Below are 22,006 nucleotides of genomic sequence, written 5' to 3' on the forward strand. Positions count from 1 at the left end.
GTGCCTCAATAAAACTTTGTGAAATGAATAAAAATCTGTGGCTCTCCTCTCTCAACATCCGTGAACTAGGGTTCAAAATAATCATTCAGCGGTGGGCCAGTCTTGGCCCGGGGGCCCCAGATTGGCCAGCCCTGATGAAAAGGCTCAAATTATGATATGGTTACAAAACATTATTCTCAACGCACTCAGTTGTTTTGATATTTTATTTTAATTTTTAAAGGAGTGACATGTGAAGTTACAAATTCATTTGACTTTTAACTTTTTTCAGCACTCAATCTCATTAAAACGTTTTCTCTGTATAAACACAAAAGTATCATCTTTCTGTTGACATTTGAAAATGTGGGTTAGGGTTAGCCTCAGAGTTTCATACATGATCATTAAAATATGACACAACAGGAGTTACTGCTCCACACACAAACCTTTTATTATTATAGAGAAAACTCATTTATGATGGCGGAGCTGAAAAGGCTGCATTGAACGAGAAATCATCTCATCCTGTGTACAGTTTTCTAAGTTTCATATTCTGATGTATGATGCACACTGAAATCATCATGAGTTAATTACCCTGAGGCCAAATGTTCTGTGACCTCATTTCGACCTTTCTGACCCCGGCTCACGCTGCGATCGATCGGTTCACTGTGAGCTGATATATTCACCCAGAGGTTTCAGCAGTCGTATACGTAACAAACAAATATTTATATAACGTCCAAGCTTCAGAAATCATGAGTTTGAAAAAGCAGTGGCTATGCCTGGTATTTTTCAGGTGAGTAAAACATTTTAAAAAATCTATTTCATGTTACTTTGAGGGCCTGAAGGTCAAAAAAAAAAGCTTCTGGTCCAGCTGCCCTGTGGATTATTCAGGTTTTCAGGACAAACAAAAACAAGATGAGAATGAGCTCTAGAGACTTTTTAAGATCAAGATAGAAGCTATCTTTTATTTTTTGGCATATTCTTCACAATGTTTCAGGCAGCAGAGTGATCTGATCAGACTTTTCAGCTACATTTGGGGAACCAAAGGACAACCTTTGCAGATGCATCAGAAAACAATATTTGGGCATTTAACACAAGAGAAAACATTGAACTGTCTTCATGTTTAGACACTTAAATCTGATCTGTATCACAGTTTTTTGCAGAAGCATATTTTAAGGTTAAAAATCATATTATAGCAAGAAACAAACATGTTCTTGGTTTTGAGTGGCCTGTTTCAGAGACTCTTTGCAGAAATCTTCATCAATATTTTGGTTTTCTAAAGTTATTACAGGGACTTTACAAAAATGTAGTTAAACAAAAGTGACAGTTAACACAAAATAAGATCCTAGCTGGTGTGTTTAGAGACGTGAACTAAAAACTGTCCTTAAACAGGAGCTCATGAAGAGTTTTGGATGAAAGCATCACAGTGTCACCAAAGCAGAACTTTTAGCTATCTGTCACAGAGATACCAGCACGTACCAAGTAGGACCTTGTGTGGAGTTTTCACACTTCATGACGTATGGATCACATCAGTCAGTGATCTCCTGGTTCGTCAGGATCTCAGCGGGCTGATCCGGTTCAGGAGCTGGTTCCGCCTCCCTCTTGCTGCCTGTCTTGGCGGAGTGGTTTGGGGTCCCGTTCAGGATGCTCTCGGCTGTCTGGGATGTTTGGAAGTGTTTCCTGAAGCCCAGCAGGGACGGGTTGTGGACCAGAGTGTACATGAGCTGCCAGCGCGAGCGAATCCTCCGGGTGTTGATCTCTTTGTTCGGCCCGTTCTCCTGGATGCCTGAAAACGTGGAGGAATAGACGTCAACACGGGGTGAAACCAGGGATGGAGGCTCTGTTAGGGCGGGATAAACTGATCATGATCAGGTGGTTTGTGTCTCTACCTTCCTCTGCGTCCTTCTTCTGTCCGGCTCGTCCTCTCTCCATCATCAGGTCCAGCAGCAGCCCGCAGAAAGCTTTCATCACCGGGTGAGACTGGCTGATCTCCACCCTCAGGGCGTTGGTGTAGTAACTATATGCTACATGGGGTCAAAGGTCACAAAGGGACTAAAACCAGCTGATATTTTGTGTTGGTAAAGTTAGTGTTATACTCGGATTTTAGGTGTTGTTTAACTGAAAAAGTCATACCTGGGTCATAGGCCTCTGAGGTGCGGTGCAGCAGACTGAGATCAACACGTCCAAGGTGAAAGATGTTGTACAGAGAAGTGATCACGACCCTCCATATCGCTACGATCAGACCCATCACTGTGTTGATCAGGAAGAGCAGGTATGTCAGGAGGAACAGACTCTCTCTGGAAGAAAAACATCACAGGCTGTGAGAAAGTCTCCGGATATTTAAACCTATTTATATAAATTTATACATCACCTCTTCAAAAATACCCCAAAACTTTAGATTTTGTGTTTTTCTCACTAGTTGCTATTTAAGTGAAAAGAGCAACAGATCTTTCCATCTAAACTCTCCTAACTTTCATTTCACAAAATCGAAACAACTCACTAAACTACATTTGGACTGTGCACAGGCAACTGAAATAAAGCTAAAGCTGTGTACTTTCTTATTGCTGACGTCTTTAAGTGAACGTATTTATGAGGATGTAAACATGTGAGCACTGGAGGACACGCACAGATGAAAGTTTTGAGATGGAGCAGAAAAGACAAAAAGTGATGCATAAAAACAGCTCAGAGAGCAGGATAGATAATGATGTTTAACATCAAAACAATAAAAATAAAACCTGACACTTTTTGCTTATATCGCCCCCTAATGGAGAACATGTTCCTCAAAAAGAAGCAGAGTTTGCAGATGTTCACGCAGCATGTAACCCTGCAGAAAACTGACCACTGATCATCTGGATCAGAGACACCTGAGGGACAGGTGAGGATAAAAGACTGAGAACAAATATTTCCCTCTTTGAAAAAGTTTGACCCTGATCTACGTCAGCTCCACTCCAATAAATCAGGCGGTTAAAGCTTCACCAACCTGTTGTTTAAGTCTCTGGTTCCAGCTTCTCTCTTGATAAATGCAAACTTGGCCGTCACATGTTGGAGAGCAGAGACCAGCAGCAGGGTGACCCAGGCTGGCCTGAGAGTTAGCAGACACAGATAATGACAAAGGAAGGAGCAGTTACTCCTATCTTTCCCCCCAAAAAACAGTTGAGTTCATAAGATGTGCTTTTATAACTCACCAGGCTCTTCCCAGAATTTCAAAGACAAAAATATTTCGTCCGTAAAACACAGGAATAATGACCAGAAACACCAGAAACAGGAAGCAGATGAAAAAGACAACGGTCTGAATGGCCATCCCTGAAAACACATCACAGCAGCTTTTTAAAGCACATATTTTTATGTTCTTATCATTTCCAACAAAGCAGTAATGACTGCTTTGTGATTGAATAAACTTAGTAAAGTTTTTGCTGTCTTGACTTTAACAAAGTGCATTAAAAGATACGATCAGCACATCTCGTTCCCACTCACCAACACAGACGATGGCAGCCTGGTATCCCGTCAGACCCATCCAGCAGACAATCCCTGGTCTTGATGGACGGATGGTTTTCTTGCTGTTATATATGCTGTAAATTTCTCCTTTGTACAGTCCTTTCAGGTTGGTCCTGGCACAAACAGGGGACACATTTAGGGGAAAAGGGAAAGTTAATTTAGGTATTTATGACTCTTCTCCTCTGAGTCTGGCTGCTCTCACCTGTGACAGATCATGGACTTCATGAGCATGACGAGACTGACCAGGAGGGACAGGGTCAGGGCACACAGGTAGCACACTGACAAACACGTTCAAAGAGAAAAAAAAGTCAGTTGTTCAATAACCAAACACTCACACATTTCAGGTCCAGAGATCTCCTTCTTTACCTTCCAGCAGCCAGGTGTAGAAAGTCACGATTTTAACCACCTCCATCCTGTCGTCTGACAGGACGATACCAAATCCAAGCAACAGGAAGGCAATGTTTTCATCGATCCCTGCTCGCACGATGTGGAGAACAGGGACCACAGAGACGACCAACAACAACGCCGTCTGAAAGGTCAACAAACGAGATCTTCATGGTCCACTTGGGCAAAGATTATCAACATTTTTTCATCTGATACCAGAGGTGAAAGGTCATGAGAACTGTGTCTGTGAAAGACTTACATGATAGATGGCCACAAAGGAGACAAACGCAGATATGGCCAGCTTCAGAGGGAATCGAAACACTGAAAGATAAATCATTTTCCACCAGTAAGGCTGAGAAAAGTTTCCTCTGACTGTAACAAACACTGAAAAACTGCTGTTAACAACAACAAAAGGAAGAAAAGTCTCCTTGAAAGAGAGCACAAACCTTTGTCTGGTACATAGATGTAACTCTTGGGCACCTCCAGAATTCTCTCCAACAGGGTTTGTTTTTCTGCCGTCGCAGAGCTGCAATAGATCAAGAAATGGTCGACTAAATAAATAAACACATGAAAAATAGGCTTAAAAACAAACCCTGTGAATGAGGGTCCAACCATTTGGTGTATTGTATTATTTTCAAAGATTTTCTGAATCAAAAATGCCAAATACCAGCTAACTGACTAGCCAAATGTTGGTAAGTATAATCCTACCAGGGTGTAGTTTGAACACAGTGAAATTAGCTGAGCTCAAAGCCAGTCGTTGAAATACAGAGTGAAATTTAACAGAACAGTCCATGGTCTCAGTATTTTTCATGTATGAAGTTGTCATGTTTATCTGTAACCCAGTGGGTTCAGTTTAGCTCAGGATGTCAGTGTGTGCTGAACCTGGACCTGAGGGTTAAAGGAGACAGAAAAGTCTGGTCCAGGTCAGACCGGAGCCACGCTGTGTGTGCAGACGGATCACTTCAGGCCCAGAGCAGGTTTTTGACTCTGACACATTTAGAGACAGTTTATGGATAAACTGAGGACAGACATGAAGCTGTATGACAACTCCAGCACACCCAGGAAACAACTTTACACACTGCACACACACACACATACACACACACACACACACACACACACACACACACACACACACACACACACACACACACACACTGTACACTGCACACACACACACACACACACACACACACACACACACACACACACACACTGTACACACTGTACACACACACACACACACACACACACACACACACACACACACACACACACACACACACACACACACACACTGTACACTGCACACACACACACACACACACACACACACACACACACACACACACACACACACACTGTACACTGCACACACACACACACACACACACACACACACACACACACACACACACACACACACACTGTACACTGCACACACACTGCACACACACACACACACACACACACACACACACACACACACACACACACACACACACACACACACACACACACACACCACGTGGACACGTGAAGTTCAGGGATGTCAGCGCAGCTAAATCAGTGAAGAGGGCGTCAGTGTTTCAGGCTCCTGTTTTATGATGCTGTGAGTCAGAACCTCACGTGTTTCTGTGATTATCCTTGGACCACAGGATGCACAATGTTTGAATTACAATACACACAATTATGTTTAATTATAGTTTTAACCTGAAGCTGCAATCACACTATTGGTTTGAAAAAAGTAGAAAAATAAAAAAACAGATGTTTTTCCCGAACTGTTAGGCCTCGGTGTAAATAATCCTCCTTCATGATGACATGATAAAAACATCATATCTGCCCTTCAACACGCTCAGCCGGTGACTGCAGCTCAATTTAATATGAATCTTTTCTTTTTTCTTCATCAAATTTAATGTTGATGAGGTCAAACGTGGATTTTTTTAACCCTCACCTGGGAGCTGACGTCTTCTTCCTGAGAATTAACTTCACGTAGATGGTGTAGTAGCTGCTGTCAAGGTCCTGTAGAGCAGAAACATCAGTGGTTAAAATATTACATCACTTTAATGTGACAGATCTTAAAAAAAGGCGAACTACCCTTCAGGTTTTACCACAAGACAAAAAAATCTTCAACACACACCCATCAACAAAATATAACAAATAAACTAAAGTTTGAAGGTTTTGTTTTTCCTGAGGGTCAGTTTTCTGCTCTGTGATTTGCACACAGACTAAACCTCTTTTTCAACAAAACCTCTGTTGTTTTAATGTTTAAAAAGGAAAAACAATATCACCTCCATCGTCATAATCAGCTCACCGACTTAAACCCACTTTATTCAGCCCAAGCTGCTTACAGTAATCACCGTTAAACTCAACATTGTTGAAATTTTCTCTCCTGGTTTGCAGCAGAGACAGCCTGACACCAGTTCACAGTTTTATCACGACGAGGCAGAGAGAGCGTCAGGCTTTGAGGCTCAGAGTTTCATGACTTTTCTCACCTCGTCAGTCTTCGGCCCTTTGACAAACAGGATCAGAAACTGCACGCAGAGATAGGCCAGGCAGCCCATCTGAGGCAGACTGGCCAGCAGAGCGTAGAACTTATAGATCTGTGAGGAGGAGCGTATAGAAACAGACCTTTGTCATTAAAAATCAACTAAACCAAAACAGGGCAAAATACTACCTCTTCTTCTTTCAGATATTGGTACAGATACAGGTTTACTACTGATCAGGAGACTTCCTAACCTCTGGGGTCTTGGGACAGTCAAACTTCTGCCAAACCAGGATGCCAAAATGAGCGAAGGAGAGCAGCACGCCGAGCACGTAGCCCACTTTGTGCTGCAGGGTGCCACAGACCATCAGAGGGAAGTAGAGCAGGGGGTAGTAGAAAATGGCTGTTATCTTCATGTACTCTGGAAAGATCAGAGAGTAAAGATAAAAAATGTGTCCCTATAATCGAGAACATCTCATGTGATCAAACAAACCAATCAGAGGAGATCCCACCCTTCATTTTCACAGACTTAAAGCTGTGATCTGTGTGAACATGAGGCCGAAACCAAACTACACGGACTGGACCGTAATATCTGAGAGCATTATAATTCATCATGACATTAAACAGATTTTTTCTATGCAGCAAGGTAAATTTAAATTTTCACATAGAGACCTTTGTAGAAAAAAAGGACTGAAAGATTGTGGTGGTTTGAAGAAAAATAAGAAGAAGAGTGAAGCTTCTCTTTGTTTCCACGTTTTATTAAGTTTTCAGCGCAGTTTAACTATCTTCAAACTGTTTTTTTATCTAACATATGGAAACATTATAAAGGGGTGTTCTTGCATAAAAAAAATCAATTTATATATGTATATTCTTATTCAAGTTTCTTTCATATGAACTTTAAAGGTAGGACTCATATTGAGGATTTAGTTTGTAATCAGAGTGTCAGGGTTTGTGGTAACATAGAGGTCGACCTGAGCCCAAATTAAAAAAAATGCTCACAGGTTTCTACGCAGAGTGTAAAAATGCTTCAAACCATTTTCATCAGATGTTTTTTTAAATGATAAAACTTCTGTAAATGAATAAAAAGAGCACCTTTGGTCTCTGCTGCCGTATCCTTGATGAAAGGTAGAGGATCCGGGGAGATCACCAGCATGGACAGCTTGCTGAACAGGAGTCCAAAGACAGCCAGGGCCACACCTTTGTGCTGAGTCTGGTCCAGGAAGTTTGCTGGACTATTCAGACAAAAACATTCAGACAAAAGCAGAAAAACCTGCAGTCTGAAAAAAAGTTCATGTAAAGGAGTCACCTGAAGATACTGGAGGCTCCTCGGGTAAATCCTCGGCACAGGTTGTTCTTCCTGGCCAGGACGGCGAGGATCAGCATGGCCACCAGCTGCAGAGAGAGGTGGAAAGGATCAGGACACTGTGTTAAGATATGAAGTTTATGTGTTAACACTTCACTTTTCTCACACCGGGGTCTTTACAATCCTCAATACCTTTGTTTTACTGTCTCTTTAAGACAGGACTCCAAGAACCCAGCGTTCCAGAAGCCTCCTCTGCTGTTGCTTTGCTCCAAGATATGAATGAATATCTAGTGTTTCTGTGATTTGCTGCTTTAATGTGTCCGGCTGGTTTTCTTCTTTGATTTTGTAGACTTACCTATGTTTTTATGTCTTACTTCACTTCCTGTTTGTTTTAGTTTTAGATCAACCATCCTGTGATTCTCCCGAGGTTTCTTCACTGATTCACGTCTGATTCATTCTTGTGTTGTCATGTTTGTGTCAGCTTCATATGGCTGGTTTGTTGATTATTGTCTTTCTTCTTCTCCTTGAGTTGTTCTCCAGTGTTTCTTGTTTTATTTTGGTGAAACACCCCCAGGGTGTTAATTTCAGTTTGACTTCCTGTAATTGACCTCCTTGTCCTCACCTGTGTCTCGTTACTCGTTACCCAGAGTGCAAACACTCTCTGTGTCCCTGTCACAGCTTGTTTTGACTTTTCTGTGAGTGTTGGTGATTTTAATGGATAGTTTTCATGTTTTCTTTGCTTTTTGGCTTTTGTTATAAATCTGCACCATCAACATGTGGCTCCTCCTCCGTGGCTTTCATCACACTCCACAGTTTGGATAAAATGGCAAATGAAGAAGATGTATGCTTGTGTTTTGGATCCAAAGCTATCCCTCAACTTTTGGGAGGAGTCAAAGAGAAATCACGTCAAAGAACAGGTATGTGCTGTTTGTTACGTGCTGTGTTTGTTACGTGCTGTGTTTGTTACGTGCTGTGTTTGTTACGTGCTGTGTTTGTTACGTGCTGTGTTTGTTACGTGCTGTGTTTGTTACGTGCTGTGTTTGTTACGTGCTGTGTTTGTTACGTGCTGTGTTTGTTACGTGCTGTGTTTGTTACGTGCTTTTGGAGGAATCCACTGATCGGTGGTGTGGTGTGGATCTAGTTCAGTTCTTCTGTAACTTAAATCAATGATGTCACCCATTGGTTTCTGAAGCAGAGCTCTGAAGCACGTCCAACACCAGGGGGCATTTTGGTGATGCTAAACTAGCTTTGTCCAAGTTTGTTTGAGGTAAAGAGGCGGGCTTTGAGTGACTACAGGCCAACCAGAAGATGAACAGAGCTGAACAGATAAAACTGGTCTTCTTATTCTGAGCCGTCGTGCTCCTTTTTCTGAAGCAGCTTTGGTTCCAGGCTCCGTGTTTTCCAGCTGTGGGTTTGAGAAAGTTTTCTGCTATGACGACGAGCATTAATTTGACACAGCAAAGCAGGACATCCAGGAGTTAGAGAGCAAACAGAAAACAGAAAGACACATTAACTGTGCAGAGGAGGAGCAACAGAGCAGAACGGATTTCAGGAAATGAAGCAACAAAGTTTTTACTGATGGAAGCAGAGGACATGACAAAGCACACCGCTCCAGACAATGAGCTGATTTCTGGGAGAACATTCTTCAGACGCTTGTTATTTTTAATCCGCTGCAGTGACCCAGCTGTCCCACTCCATTACTCATTATAAAGTGGTATTTACTGAGCACTGGATGAGGGCAAGGTGATGTCAAACCTCATTAAACTGAACGTCTCCCTGTGGCCCACTTTCTCCTCAGACCCTCAGGAGGAGGAAAAAGTTTACATTAAGTTTATTCTTTAACTTCTCTAAGTTCTGCGATCTGTCTCTTCTTTTTAAAATACTTCTTTAAATCTCTGTTCCCAAAGTTCAGTAGATGAAAATAAGAAAGTCCAACCCGTGTGGCATAAATCATCATCCCAGACTTGACTCGTACTTACCGATGCTGATGCCATGCATATGTTGAAGAGCTTGTCGTCCACTGTGGGGTCACATGGTAAGATAACTCTGAGACAAAAAGGAAACAACAAAGAAATCTGATCAGATTTTTATCAGGGTCCTACACATGTGAATCAAACAGAAAATAATCTTTAGTTAATGCAATAACTCCATGAGTCAACGTTTCTTTTCTCCTCGATCCTGAGCCCAAGGTTTGGAGTTAAAAAAGTCCTGTTAAAATGACACTTTGAGCTGCTTTATCAAACTAATAACAAACAAGTTTGACTGTATTATCAGCCACTTCTTGTACAAGGCTGTAATTTCAAAGTCCTGTACAAAGTGAAGATATGAAAGCAAAGGAATCCTCTGTTTCTTTTAGAGGGGCTGTCAGATTATGTAATGTGTAAGACAAAAAGGCCAAATACTAATTAATACCCTGACGTGATCCCGGGCTCAGAGAAAACTCAGTAAAAGGCCATGTTAGAAAATAAAGTTTGCGTCCTCTCAGTGTCAGAAAGACGTTTAACAGATTTAATGTTTGGTTGGGAAACAATGTTCAACTCCAACTGAACTTTTTATTGAGTTGTGTTAAAGAAAATAAACCACAGAGCCGCTGAGGGCTGCTCGTTTGAGACGGTGACAAAAAGCAGCAGCTGGTCGACCTTACATGGCTGCAAAAACAAGCGTTGTGGTTTATGTTGACTTTGGCGCCACCTGTGGAAAAAACCATTGCTATTATCTCTTTTCTGATCCTGCCCTGAACATTTTAATGTTTTTTGTTGTTGTTGTTGTTGTTGTTGTTGTTGTTTTGTTTGTTTTTTAATCCAAACTCTCATTCAGCTGTCTTTGTATGGTAAATAAATAAATAAGATAATTTAAAAAAAGTAAAATGAAAAAGTATTACCAAGAGAGAATTTTTGCCGTTATGAGAAATCAAACAAAGCTGATTTGTAGAGTTCAGCACATATTGTTGCATCTTAAGGCCGCCATGCTTCGGTTGTACTGAGAATACCTCAGAAGAAACAGTCGATAAATACGGTGATGATCTTCATTACCTCTGTGGATAATTAAACTGCACAGATAAAAACTTTTGTCTGTTTCATCCTCAAAGAGAAACAAAGAAAAATCTCACCCACGGGAGCATTAAGACATGAAAAACACCACATGAGACGACGTGGTCTCTTTGAGTTTGTGCACTAACTCAGGAAAACAGCTCCCTCAGTTTAATCAAAGAAAAGTGACTTAAACCTCCTCTTTCTGCAGCCTGACCATCAGAGAATTGGTGGAAACTCTGGTTTCAAGTTTGGTCAGAGGAAATAAACAGCTGTGTGTCATCAGCGTATTGGTACATTTCAATCGTTATCTTTTAGAGAAAGCGTTCGTTTTGAGAAAAGAGAAGGGCTGAGGCAGGTTCCCAGTGCAACACCAAAAGGAAAATGGTATTTATGTAGCATAAAAACCCCTTAAAATTTTAAATATTTAATGATTAATTTAATAATCCCCTTTTGTTAGCAGTAAAACTTGATCCCATATCCCCACGGGAGAAACTGTGAACAGTCTGCAGAATATCATTTAGTTTATCTGACGGTTGCTCTAACTCATCCTGAGGAGATTCAGATACTCACTCTTTGGGTGGTTTGGTTGGCTCTGCATTGTTGGAGTACCAGTCTGCGTAGTCATAGTAGGAATATTCAAACGGCTCAAAGTCCACCTTGCTTTGATTCATCACAGCTGTCCACCCGACCAAACAGAAGAATCAGAAAGATTAGAGATCCCAGAGAATCCTGACTGTCCTGCAGCTGGGTCAGTTTGCTGGTTTTTGCTGTCAAGTGTTTGGACAGTTTGGCCCAAACACTGGGGCACATTCCAGTCAAAGGCTGAGCTCAAACACAGCAGATTAACGCCGTGCCGAGGGGAGCCGGAGGAGGGAGAGCTCTGACAGTCAAGAGGAGAGGAAGTGCTGGAGGGAAAAGATCTGAACAGGAATATCAAATATATATTTCAGCATGACTTGGTGTGATCCTGATACCACTGTAGATAAATGCTTCCACTACTGCTGAATGAACGCCATAATTAGAAACCACAGTTTCCCCCATTTCTCATTGTTGCTTTCCAACAGCTGCTGATATAACCCCTGTCAAAGTGAGTAAAATCCAAAATGAGGTAGTTTCATGTGTGAACTCGGGGTCTTTTAAATTTGAATTTGATTTATATTTTATCTGTTACAGAACCAAGTTGGTGATGAGTTTATTTGTTGGTGGAGATTGCTTTAAGGCATGTGTCCACCAACCACTTTGTCAGTCTGTTCACCTCAGTCGAACAGCTTGTTTTTTTGGTGCTTAGTGGTGTGACTGCTTCATTCGTTGTCTGGTGTAGATCAACTTCTGAACTACAATTATTTCTGTTTTTAAAATGCTTGATTTTTGCTTTAAAACTCTGAGTTAAGCAAAGGAAGATGGTTGATGCTATTGGTAGAAACAGGCCCTCAGAGTGCCAGAGCAAGTCTCCAACATTTGATGAACTTGTAAAAACTTTGTTCGAGCGTGTATATAAATATATGTATATATATATATATATATATATATATATATACATATATATATATATATATATATATATATATATATATATATATATATATATATATATATATATCTGTCTATCTATCTATCTATATATATCTGTCTATCTATCTATCTATCTATATATATATATATATATATATATATATATATATATATATATATATATATATATATATATATATATATATATATATATATAAATATATATATATATATATATATATATATATATATATATATATATATAACACTTGAAAGTTTAAAAAGGATGGATAATCTGGTTACCAGTTGGGTCAAAGGTTATGAGGTTACAGCCGTGTGTCAGCAGCATTTTGGTGAAACAAGGAAGTTTTTATAACGTGAAGAAGCAGAGGACACAAAAAGGCTCCCTGAGCAACTAACATAAGAAAGTTGTATTTATGATGCATGAAAACCATCAGAGCTTCTATTATCCCCCGTTTGTTTTTCAGTCGTTGTAAATCCTTACTGCCATGAGTGGAAACAGGCCCTTCGTACACCAGACTAAATAAACAAATAAATAAACAATCAACAAATGAATAAATAAAAAAGGGCAAACTAAGGTCAAGATAACCTATAAAGTGTGGTGCCAGTAATACTTCTTTTTAAGGAAATTCTAGTTTTTTTTGTATTTCTCGGGACAAATATAGAAATAAAGTATAATTTCTATAATAAAGAGCAAAATCAAAAAGTATGGGAAGCATTGAAAAGATTTCAGACACCAATGACTTTTTCTTAATGTAAAGAGATGCTACTAAAATAAGGAATCAAGTGAAGATTTTTTTTTCAGTTAATAAGTCCTATCGTTGTTAAAGCATTTTTAATGCAACATGCTGACAGAATTCAGTCACTTGTTTTATCTTTCATTGGGCCAACAAGTCAAATTTCCTCCAAGCTTCTGAGGTAGGACAACACCTGGTCATGATTGAATCTGTCTCTGTTTTCATGTCCGAATGTGAGCCCTGTGTGTCAGACTCAATAATGTGGTTTATTGTTCTGCAACGTGCCGTTAACCTGTCCCCACTCTCTGCGGGTTGCTTAAGAGACTAATCCAATAATAAGATGAAAACCTGTGGTCTGAACAGGAGAAACCTTTGTTTGAAAAGAGATTGGGAAAGGCCAAAGTGAGAATGTTGAGCGTTTCACACGTGAGGAAAAGCTTAAGTTTAGCTCCAGGCTGAACTTTATTGTTATCTGAATGAATGAAGAAGAGGAAGATCAGAGGTCAGAGCTGGAGCAGAGTTTATCCTAAAACAGACTCCAGATCTTCATTTCCAGCACCAAGATGCGCTCAGGAAAGCTCTACTTTTTCAACCACTGGACTTCTTTTGTGCAGCGCGCCCTGCTGCGAGAGCTCAAAGTTCCTTAATCTGATGTGTGAGCTCACTCATATGACAGAGGCCGCAGAGCGCCAGCTGATCCCTGGATTTTCTGACGACCAAGGGGCTGAGCAGAAACCACGACTGGTGCTTTTTCAGCATGTGTTGGATGCTTTTCTTCCCCCCTGAAACCGCTGGATCAAAGCAGAGCCATAAATGCCCGTCTCACCGCAGAGCTGTGAATCTGCTTCTCATGAAGTCTGGAGCTGAAGAGGTGATTGAAGCGTGCACCCCTTGCATCTAGTTTGGCTCCTCAGAAGTTTGTGCTGATCAAATGTGAAGTAATGCTGAGTGACGTGTCTTATCAAACTGACATTAAGCTGAGGTGAAACACCTCCTGTCTCAACTCCAGCTTTCACTCCTCGTCTCAAAGGGAAAGGAAAAATAACCTGCAGGAGAATGAGGAGCGTTTACTGTCTGGATGTTTTTTATCAGATTCTGACCAAAGTAAAACTTTTGATGGAAATAAATGTGTTCTCCGAACTTTCAGGTCAAATATTTAAGTGTTTTTGTTTGTTTTTTGTTTATTTCTTGATTTTGTCAGTTTTACTGCCCAAACTCCGAAATTTGTTTTCAGAGGCCCTTTTTTTTCATCTGTAGTTGTGTCTTCCACAAAAAAATGGTTTCCAAGTATAATCTAGTTTATAGTTTCTACCTCTCCTTTAAACACAAGACTTTATTATTATTACCAGACCTTAAATATCAACATTGACATCAGGCTTTATTTCTACATATGTTAACCATCCCTTTTCTCTTTCTTCCTTTCTTTCTGTCCTTCCTTCTTTCTTTTTCTTTCTTTTTCTTTTTTCTTTCTTTCTTTCTTTCTTTCTGTCTTTCTTTCTTTTTCTTTCTTTCTTTCTTTCTTTTTTCTTTCTTTCTTTCTTTCTTTACTCTTCACTTCCAGTTCACTGGATGATCACAGAGCCGCTCTGTGCAGGTTTGTTGGCTCAACACAGGAACCAGTTTTTCATTCACACTTTGAGCTGAATTTACAGAAGAAGAAGAAGAAATGGGCCTTAAACTTGATATTTTGTTTCTTACTTGTAAAACTTTGCAAACCTTTGACTTTCACTTTAGAGAAGTGAAATACAATTCTGTACATTTTGCAGTTATTCAGACTGTGTGTGCTTTCTGACAGTAGAGGGCGCTGTTTGCCTCATTATTTGCTTTCCAGGGGTTGAGGTCTCGGTACTTTTCATCCAAATGTTGTTCTTGAAGATAAAAAATCAAAACCACGGTTTATTTTTCATATTTTTATCACTTGAATCTTACACAAACAGTTGGTTCTTCTTCTGAGGGCTACATGAACTCTCATGAACCAAAACGTGCAGAGAAAAAACTGAGTCAACAACCTTTACAGAGATCTTTGACTTAACCGAGGCATGAAAACATGAAAATAGCAGACATGGTTATAACAGCAGTCATCTACCTGCAAACAAATGAACGTATGCATCGTGTCTGCTGCTGCTGCTGCTGCTGCCAAAAAAAAAAAAAAAAAACATTTAAAGACTACAGACTGAAATGTGCTGAGAGCGACTTCAGACACAGTTCAGGGTCATGATACAGAGAGCGAGCATCATTAGGAGAACAAGTTGGATTTTCATTCACAAACTTTAAAGTGGCTCAAAAAATAACAGAATCTCTTAGATGTAAACAGATAATGACTGACTGAAAAAGACCAATGACTGCATGAGTTTTAATTCTTGAACATGTCACACAGAAGCTTCTCCATGGGCGTGTTGCCGATGGTCCTGTGGAAAAACAGCAGCTCAATCCGCTCTGAACTGACAAAGCGCAGAGAGGGGAGGAGGAGCAGCAGCTTCCCAAACCTGCAGACAAACACGAGAAACAAGAAGAACTTTGGTTTGAACTGCTGTATGCAAAGCACAGGTTTGAACTGCTGTATGCAAAGCACAGGTTTGAACTGCTGTATGCAAAGCACAGGTTTGAACTGCTGTATGCAAAGCACAGGTTTGAACTGCTGTATGAAAAGCACAGGTTTGAACTGCTGTATGCAAAGCACAGGTTTGAACTGCTGTATGCAAAGCACAGGTTTGAACTGCTGTATGCAAAGCACAGGTTTGAACTGCTGTATGCAAAGCACAGGTCTGAACTGCTGTATGCAAAGCACAGGTCTGAACTGCTGTATGTAAAGCACAGGTCTGAACTGCTGTATGCAAAGCACAGCATGGCTGCAGTCTTGAGGTGCTGGTGTTACCTGGCTGGTTGGTTGGGGTAGTGAGAGCGGATGTGTTGTCCCAGCATCACCTGAGACTGGTCCTGTAGGTTCTCCACCTGTTCTGGATCCTTCAGCCCACGTGTTTCTGTGGAGGAGAGGAAACTTTCATGTCAGTCAGAGAAGCTCAGGCAGAAGTTACTGTACATTAAAAAATGACCGATGTCTGTTTCTCCACCCCCCAACACGGACTGATATAAACCGTTTCACATGTTTCTCCCCAGAATGGACAGGGTCTGACCTGGCTTGAAGAGCACGATGGCCTTGAGGCAGGCGAACTCGGTGGGGTCGACAGCCAGGGCCTTGAAGCGGCTGAAGACCTCCTGCAGGAGGCGCAGGTCCAGGCTGGTGTAGCTGGTTTTCCCCTGAACACTGGGGCAGAGGTCGGGCAGAGACAGCAGGGGGCAGCTGTCCAGAGGAAGAGTCCACTGAACAGCACAGAGCAGGAAGAGCTCGCTCCACGCCTCCTCCAGCAGGATCACCTGGACAGGTGAGATGGAAACTTTGTTAGAATTCAAAAAGCTTTTCTCTCAGTCTTCCATTGTTCAGTTACAAAAAGGTTTTTTTGAACTTTGAATTGAGAAGAATCGTCATAATCAGGTCGGACTTCAAGCCTGGAGCCTTTGAGTCAGCTGACCCAGGATTATGGGACGCTCTGCCCCTGACCCTGAGAAACGCTTCGTCTGTCACTGATTTAAAGAAGGAAAACAACCTGAAACCGACGTGTTCATGCAGGTGTTCCTTCCACCTTGTTCGAGCACCTTGATGGAAATGTTTACTTCCTGAAAACCTGTTTTGCTGGTTGGCATGTTACTTCACCCGTTGGTTTGATTTCTGTGAAGCACCAAGTTTGCTGTCTCTGCAAAACGTGCTTTACAAATAAACCTTAATTACTCACTTTTAATAGATATTAGAAAAATATACTGCACAATGAAAACAAATTCACATTTAAGGTCAGAGCTTGTTATTTTTTTTAATCAGAAGTAACAACCAAATCTGGATATATATATATATATATATATATATATATATATATATATATATATATATATATATATATATATATATATATATATATATATATATATATATATATATCCAGATTTGGTTATTGTTATATATAACTTGCAAAATTGTCTTGTTTTTCTCTTATTTGCTTCCTCATTCTTTCTTTCATGAACTGCCTTTTTTGTCACTGAGCTTGATTCCTAAAATAAATTGTCACCAAAACCAAACCAACATTTATCGGTGGTAAAAACACCAATATGATCCAGTTAAAGAGTTAAACTGGTGAAATTCAGGGTCAGGGCAGAACACAGAGCTCATGGTTTCAGGGCTGAGCCTCACCTGGTCTCTGAAGGGCAGGTTGGAAAACACGGGCAGGTTTTTGGCCCATTTCACCGACATGAAGAGCAGCCGGGCCGACGTCTCGTACACGTTCTCGGAGCTGGACGGAAACATGGCCATGTGGTACTCTGAGGACGTGCGTTCAGGCTCGTTGCTCGTGACGTCGATGTTCTCATCAACTGAAACAGAAGTGATGAGATTGGGAGGCGGGCTCAGGATAATGTAGATAATTCAGTAAATTCATGTTTACGTTTTTTATCCAAACCATTTTAGTGTGTGGATAAATTCCTTCTTTTGTTTCTTTGTTTGAAAAAGTTAAAATGACGTCAGTTTGTCTCTGTTTGGTGAGTAATGGCTAACGTTGACTGTGAGTAAATAACAGACTTTACAGCCAGGTCTGTTTTTACATTTGAACAATCAGGCCAAAATAAACTAAGAAAAACTCCTCTATCGATAACGTACACTTTGGAAATCGGTAAAAATAATTTTTCCATCAGAAGAACCAAAATTAAACTGTTTTAAACAAAAAGTTTTTACGCAAGTGTCAAACAAATCAAACTGTATGTTAGCATGCTATGCTAGCATAACACTGGACATTGGTGTCAGTCTTAAACATCCAAAGAACTGCATAGAAGACTTTTATTTTGCTTTAGTTTCTGTTAAAACAGTATATTACAGCAGTAAAGGCCAAAAATGGCAAATTGACAGTTTGCTCCTTTTTTTTTTTTAAGTCTAAATTTGATCCAGAATTGATGAGAATATGATGATGATAGTTATACAGCTTTGCTCCATTCACAGAGAGCTTACTTTTTGGTTTTCCTAAAACAAAGTTCCAAACATCCAAAGTGTGATCTTCATATTCACTCTTAAAGCTGAATCTCCGCCACATCATCAGCTGTTTGTGTGTGTTAAACCCTGGAGGGCTCTCAGAATAAAAAGTTATCACCGTGTGCAGCAGAGCTTTTCTCTGGACCTGAAGCCTTTTCAGGGGAAGGAGATAAACTTCAGGGGAAGGAGATAAACTTCAGGGGAAGGAGATAAAATAAACTTCAGGGGTTTGATGAACCTGACCCGTCTGCCTTTAGTTTCACTCACACAGATTAAATCTCATGGGGCAGACGTGCTCCTGAGTTTCTGCTCTCCTCATGTTTGGCGTGTTGAACATGAAAATCTTCCTCACCATCTTCAGGCTCCAGCTTGGCGCAGGTCTCGGCGGTCATGAGGCTGGCCATGAAGCGATGGTTGTTCTGGGGGCTGACGCAGCGCTGGGGGGCCACAGAGGAGGTGATGGACATGGAGGAGCTGATGTGGGGCCACGTGATGACAGAGCTGCTGGAGGAGGAAGACGAGGAGGAGGAGGAGGAGGAAGATAAGGATGATGAGGTGGGTTCACGTGTGGTTGTCAGGTGTTCTTTCTCTGGGTCCACGTCGATGGAGTCCAGGCGGACCTGAGCTGTGCTGCGCGGCTGACGCTCGTTCTGCACGGCTGCAGGAGGAAGAGTTTATTAGGTCAGACTCCATCATCATCATCATCATCATCATCATCACCTGAAGCTTTGATCTAATCTCACCAGGTTTCAGACATATTCAGTTCTTATCCGGTCAGACGATTATTAAAAGGCAGGATTTTATCTCCTCATTAAAGCTCAAACCCTCTGACGGTCGGTCTACGTGCTGCTGAACCACAAACCTGTTTGTTCACACTCACCGTCTTTGTTCATGCCGGCCTGGAGACACTTCTTCAGGCGACAGGCCTGACACTGGTTACGGTGAGCTTTGTCCACTGGACACATCCCTGTCCCTGCCTGACACCTGTTCACAGCAGGAAACAGGACTTTCTGAGCAGGGCAACGGAAAAGCTTCAACATGTTTAAAGTTTGGTAAAAAAAAGAAACCAGAGAGAGGAGTGTGGGTGAAAGCCTGAGGAGCCATGACTTCTCAAAGTTACAACACTCACTTTCAGCTTTTAATACTGCTGACCTTTGGTTAATTGATTTTAAAAAAGTAATTAAAAACTTTTAGTCCAGATCAGACTTGAAGTGTAACTATATCACACGTCAGACTAATAATCCTGATGAGATATTCTGACTTGAAAGTGGACAAAAACACTTTGTTATATTTTAGTTTGCAGTAAGGCTTAAACTTTACTTTCTGACGCCTGAAAGTTTATGATATAACGATAAACATTAAATAAAAAAACATATTCCTGACCTTCCTGACACTTTGAATCCACCATTTTTCTGAACCATAGCTCATGTTTCATGTAGCACCGTGAACTCAGGGCAGCTGAGCTTTTATTTTGACTCCTCAGGTAAAAACTGAACGAACTGAACGAAGTGAGGCGGGGGCTCACCTGTAAATGAGCCTCCTCCTCACGCTGCGTTTGAAGAAGCCGCTGCAGCCGTTGCAGGCGTAGATACCGTAGTGTTTCCCGCTGCTCGTGTCCCCGCACACTTTGCAGACCAGAGCCGGGCTCAGAGCTTTCCCAGGGGCCGGACTCTTGGCTGTGAGTCAAACAGGGGACACGGGGCAGGTGGGTTAGTGCCATTCATGACAGTCGTATTGTTTCTGACGTGTGCCTGCCATCTGCACCGTCAGCCGGGCCTGAACTCCACAGTCTGAGTCAAAAACACCAGGAAGTGTTGAAACAACAGGTTCAGTCTTTGTACTGGGATTACTGGGATTATTGGGATCTTTTAATGGATTCATAGACAGCAGGAGATACTGAAAATAATTAAAGGCTTTGCTTCAACTCAAGACAACAGAGCCTCAGTTTCATCAGAGATTTATGAAATGACCTTTCCTGGTATGATGAGCTATGTTTGTGATTTAAATGTTCCTAGTTGGGAATCACTGTCCATGTTTCTGTTAAATTAAAATGTTTATGTGCTTCTTTTCTGCTACCTGGGCAACAAAATGTTCAGTTCATCCCCGGAAGGAAATTTAACCGTCATCATAACCCATGCTGGAAAAGCACAGTCAAAAGACAGGAAGGGGTTAGAGCTAAAAATAAAGATAACTCAAGAGAAGAGCAAGATCAATAAAGAAAAAATAAATCAGGGAATAAAAATCAATCAGGGAATAAAAATCAATCAGAATAAAAATCAATCAGGGAATAAAAATCAATCAGGGAATAAAAATCAATCTGAATAAAAATCAATCAGGGAATAAAATCAATCAGGGAATAAAAATCAATCAGGGAATAAAAATCAATCAGGGAATAAATTACATTTGTACAAGTTGAAAATTACAAAAAGAAAGAAGTAAAATCAGGCAAATGGGGAAAAAAAGACGAAAGAAAAGAAAGAAAAGAAAAAGTAATTATAACAGAATGCCTGTGGTCAGATGTGCTTTTTGCTCATTGTTTAAAGATGATTTCAGGTCAGAGATAAAATGAAAAGATGGAAATATCTTGAACATTCAAAACTCCAAAATAAAGTTTAAAATTGTGCGCTTTTAGTATCAGAGCTCGTCTTGTTTCACTCTTTCTACCTGTCATCCCTCACTGTTTTGGGCCTTATGGGCACCTGTGGCTCCGCTCTTACCTCCTCTGCTGTCGTCTGTGCCGCCGCTGCCTGAGGACTCGGCAGGGGAGGAGGACGGCATCATGGGGATCTTAGGCAGGTGATCCTCCATCATCTTTACGATGAAAGACCGTCTCTGTGGGGTCGATGAGTCAGTTCACAAACTTTAAATCCTCTTCTGGAGCTGTTGGAGGTGAAGCGTCCAGGAAAAAACACAAAACGTTCCTCTTTAGGGAAAAGTCTCTGTGAGACCTCTGGTGGTCTCTGGTGGTCTCTGGTGGTTTCTGGTGGTCTCTGGTGGACAGGCGGTCCTTTCAGTCCCCTGCAGAGCCTCTACTGTGTGGAGCTGCAGAGGGTCCGGGTCCGGCCGTCAGCTGGAGCCTCCACTTGTTGCTGGTCGACAGGTTGTGTGTCCTCCCTCCCTCTGGCCTTAGGGTCGGTCGGTGTCTGTGGGTGCTCCTCCTCAGTGGGGTCTGTGGGTGCTCCTCCTCAGTGGGGTCTGTGGGTGCTCCTCCTCAGTGGGGTCTGTGGGTGCTCCTCCTCAGTGGGGTCTCTGGTGTCTGTGGGTGCTCCTCCTCAGTGGGGTCTCTGGTGTCTGTGGGTGCTCCTCCTCGGTGGGGTCTCTGGTGTCTGTGGGTGCTCCTCCTCGGTGGCAGCTCCTCAAAAGGGAGCCTGGGGGGTGAGGAGAGGGGGGAGAGGATTAGCCCCACGCGCTGTGTAAGCAGCATGCTCATTTGTCATCCTCTTAATCTTTACTGTTCATCGACTGCATCAATCGGTCACATTGCTGAGCCACTGGTGCTGCTGGGACTCAGACCTGCTGCGTTTCTGCAAACAGCAACAGAAAAACTAACGGGAAGAGTGAGGACGAGTCCAGAAACTGCTGCTGTAACCTTAGACCAGATCCCCAGCAGCCCCTCTGCTCCTCCTTCATCCATCACTCCTCACTCCTCTTCTCTCTGCAGTCAAACAGATGATTACACAGAGTCCACATGATTATCTTTACTGTCCTCCTCCATCTGTGTTTCCCTCCACATTCAGCTCGTTCCCCTGATGTATATTTGATCTGTGTGATTGCTTCCCCTTCATAACGACGCCTTGTGTTTGCAGAGGAGCTGCACATTAGCTCCCATTAGCTGGTTTTTTGACCAGAACACAGGATCATGGCTCCGGCCTGGAGAGGAAGGTCACTGAGGGAAAAATAATAAAGATTTGAATGGATGAAGTAATTTACAGCCTCGTTTATTATTTAAAAGCCAGAAATCATCTAACAGTTGGTATTTACATAAGCAGATCTCTGTAG

At 41.6% G+C, this 22,006-nt stretch overlaps 2 protein-coding genes across 3 annotated transcripts; both read right to left on the reverse strand.

The window, feature by feature from the left end:
• Positions 1 to 297: 297 nt before the first annotated feature.
• LOC141788292 (receptor for retinol uptake stra6-like) lies at positions 298 to 11,385 on the reverse strand. Of its 2 annotated transcripts, XM_074667187.1 has the most exons (17): positions 11,240 to 11,385; positions 9,617 to 9,683; positions 7,641 to 7,726; positions 7,427 to 7,566; positions 6,589 to 6,755; positions 6,345 to 6,452; positions 5,804 to 5,871; positions 4,296 to 4,375; positions 4,109 to 4,170; positions 3,832 to 3,994; positions 3,668 to 3,743; positions 3,445 to 3,578; positions 3,156 to 3,273; positions 2,951 to 3,052; positions 2,104 to 2,267; positions 1,860 to 1,994; positions 298 to 1,756 (listed from the first exon to the last, which is right to left on the reverse strand). In XM_074667187.1, exons 1-17 carry the CDS (start codon positions 11,338 to 11,340, stop codon positions 1,500 to 1,502), a joined length of 2,028 nt encoding a protein of 675 aa, XP_074523288.1. In that variant the 5' UTR covers positions 11,341 to 11,385; the 3' UTR covers positions 298 to 1,499. The 2 variants fall into 2 exon arrangements, with proteins under 2 accessions (XP_074523288.1, XP_074523289.1); XM_074667188.1 differs by lacking the exons at positions 9,617 to 9,683; positions 11,240 to 11,385 and adding an exon at positions 7,830 to 8,200 and having other exon boundaries at positions 299 to 1,756.
• A 3,907-nt stretch (positions 11,386 to 15,292) lies between these two features.
• On the reverse strand, positions 15,293 to 20,818 carry LOC141788293 (photoreceptor-specific nuclear receptor-like). Its single transcript, XM_074667189.1, has 8 exons — positions 20,725 to 20,818; positions 19,533 to 19,683; positions 18,888 to 18,991; positions 18,360 to 18,665; positions 17,180 to 17,358; positions 16,074 to 16,314; positions 15,815 to 15,920; positions 15,293 to 15,425 (listed from the first exon to the last, which is right to left on the reverse strand). The coding sequence occupies exons 1-8, from the start codon at positions 20,816 to 20,818 to the stop codon at positions 15,293 to 15,295; spliced, it is 1,314 nt and encodes a 437-aa protein (XP_074523290.1).
• Positions 20,819 to 22,006: the final 1,188 nt, after the last annotated feature.

This window comes from Halichoeres trimaculatus, unplaced genomic scaffold (assembly GCF_033239565.1).
Source record: "Halichoeres trimaculatus isolate MK-OKI-2021-1 unplaced genomic scaffold, fHalTri1.1 fHalTri1_scaffold_3, whole genome shotgun sequence".
Classification (NCBI taxonomy): domain Eukaryota; kingdom Metazoa; phylum Chordata; class Actinopteri; order Labriformes; family Labridae; genus Halichoeres; species Halichoeres trimaculatus.

Bases quoted from the DNA above. Each gene is read 5' to 3' on its own strand.
- LOC141788292 (XM_074667187.1), bottom strand. From the start codon at position 11,340: ATGAATCAAAGCAAGGTGGACTTTGAGCCGTTTGAATATTCCTACTAT. The intron at 2,268-2,950 runs GTTGGTGAAGCT...TTTTTCTTCCAG, and splicing joins ACCAGAGACTTAAACAACAG to AGAGAGTCTGTTCCTCCTGA. The intron at 1,995-2,103 runs GTATGACTTTTT...GACCCCATGTAG, and splicing joins CTCAGAGGCCTATGACCCAG to CATATAGTTACTACACCAAC.
- LOC141788293 (XM_074667189.1), bottom strand. From the start codon at position 20,818: ATGATGGAGGATCACCTGCCTAAGATCCCCATGATGCCGTCCTCCTCC. The intron at 17,359-18,359 runs GTGAGGAAGATT...CTTCTGTTTCAG, and splicing joins CAAGCTGGAGCCTGAAGATG to TTGATGAGAACATCGACGTC. The intron at 16,315-17,179 runs GTGAGGCTCAGC...TCACCTGTCCAG, and splicing joins ACCTGCCCTTCAGAGACCAG to GTGATCCTGCTGGAGGAGGC.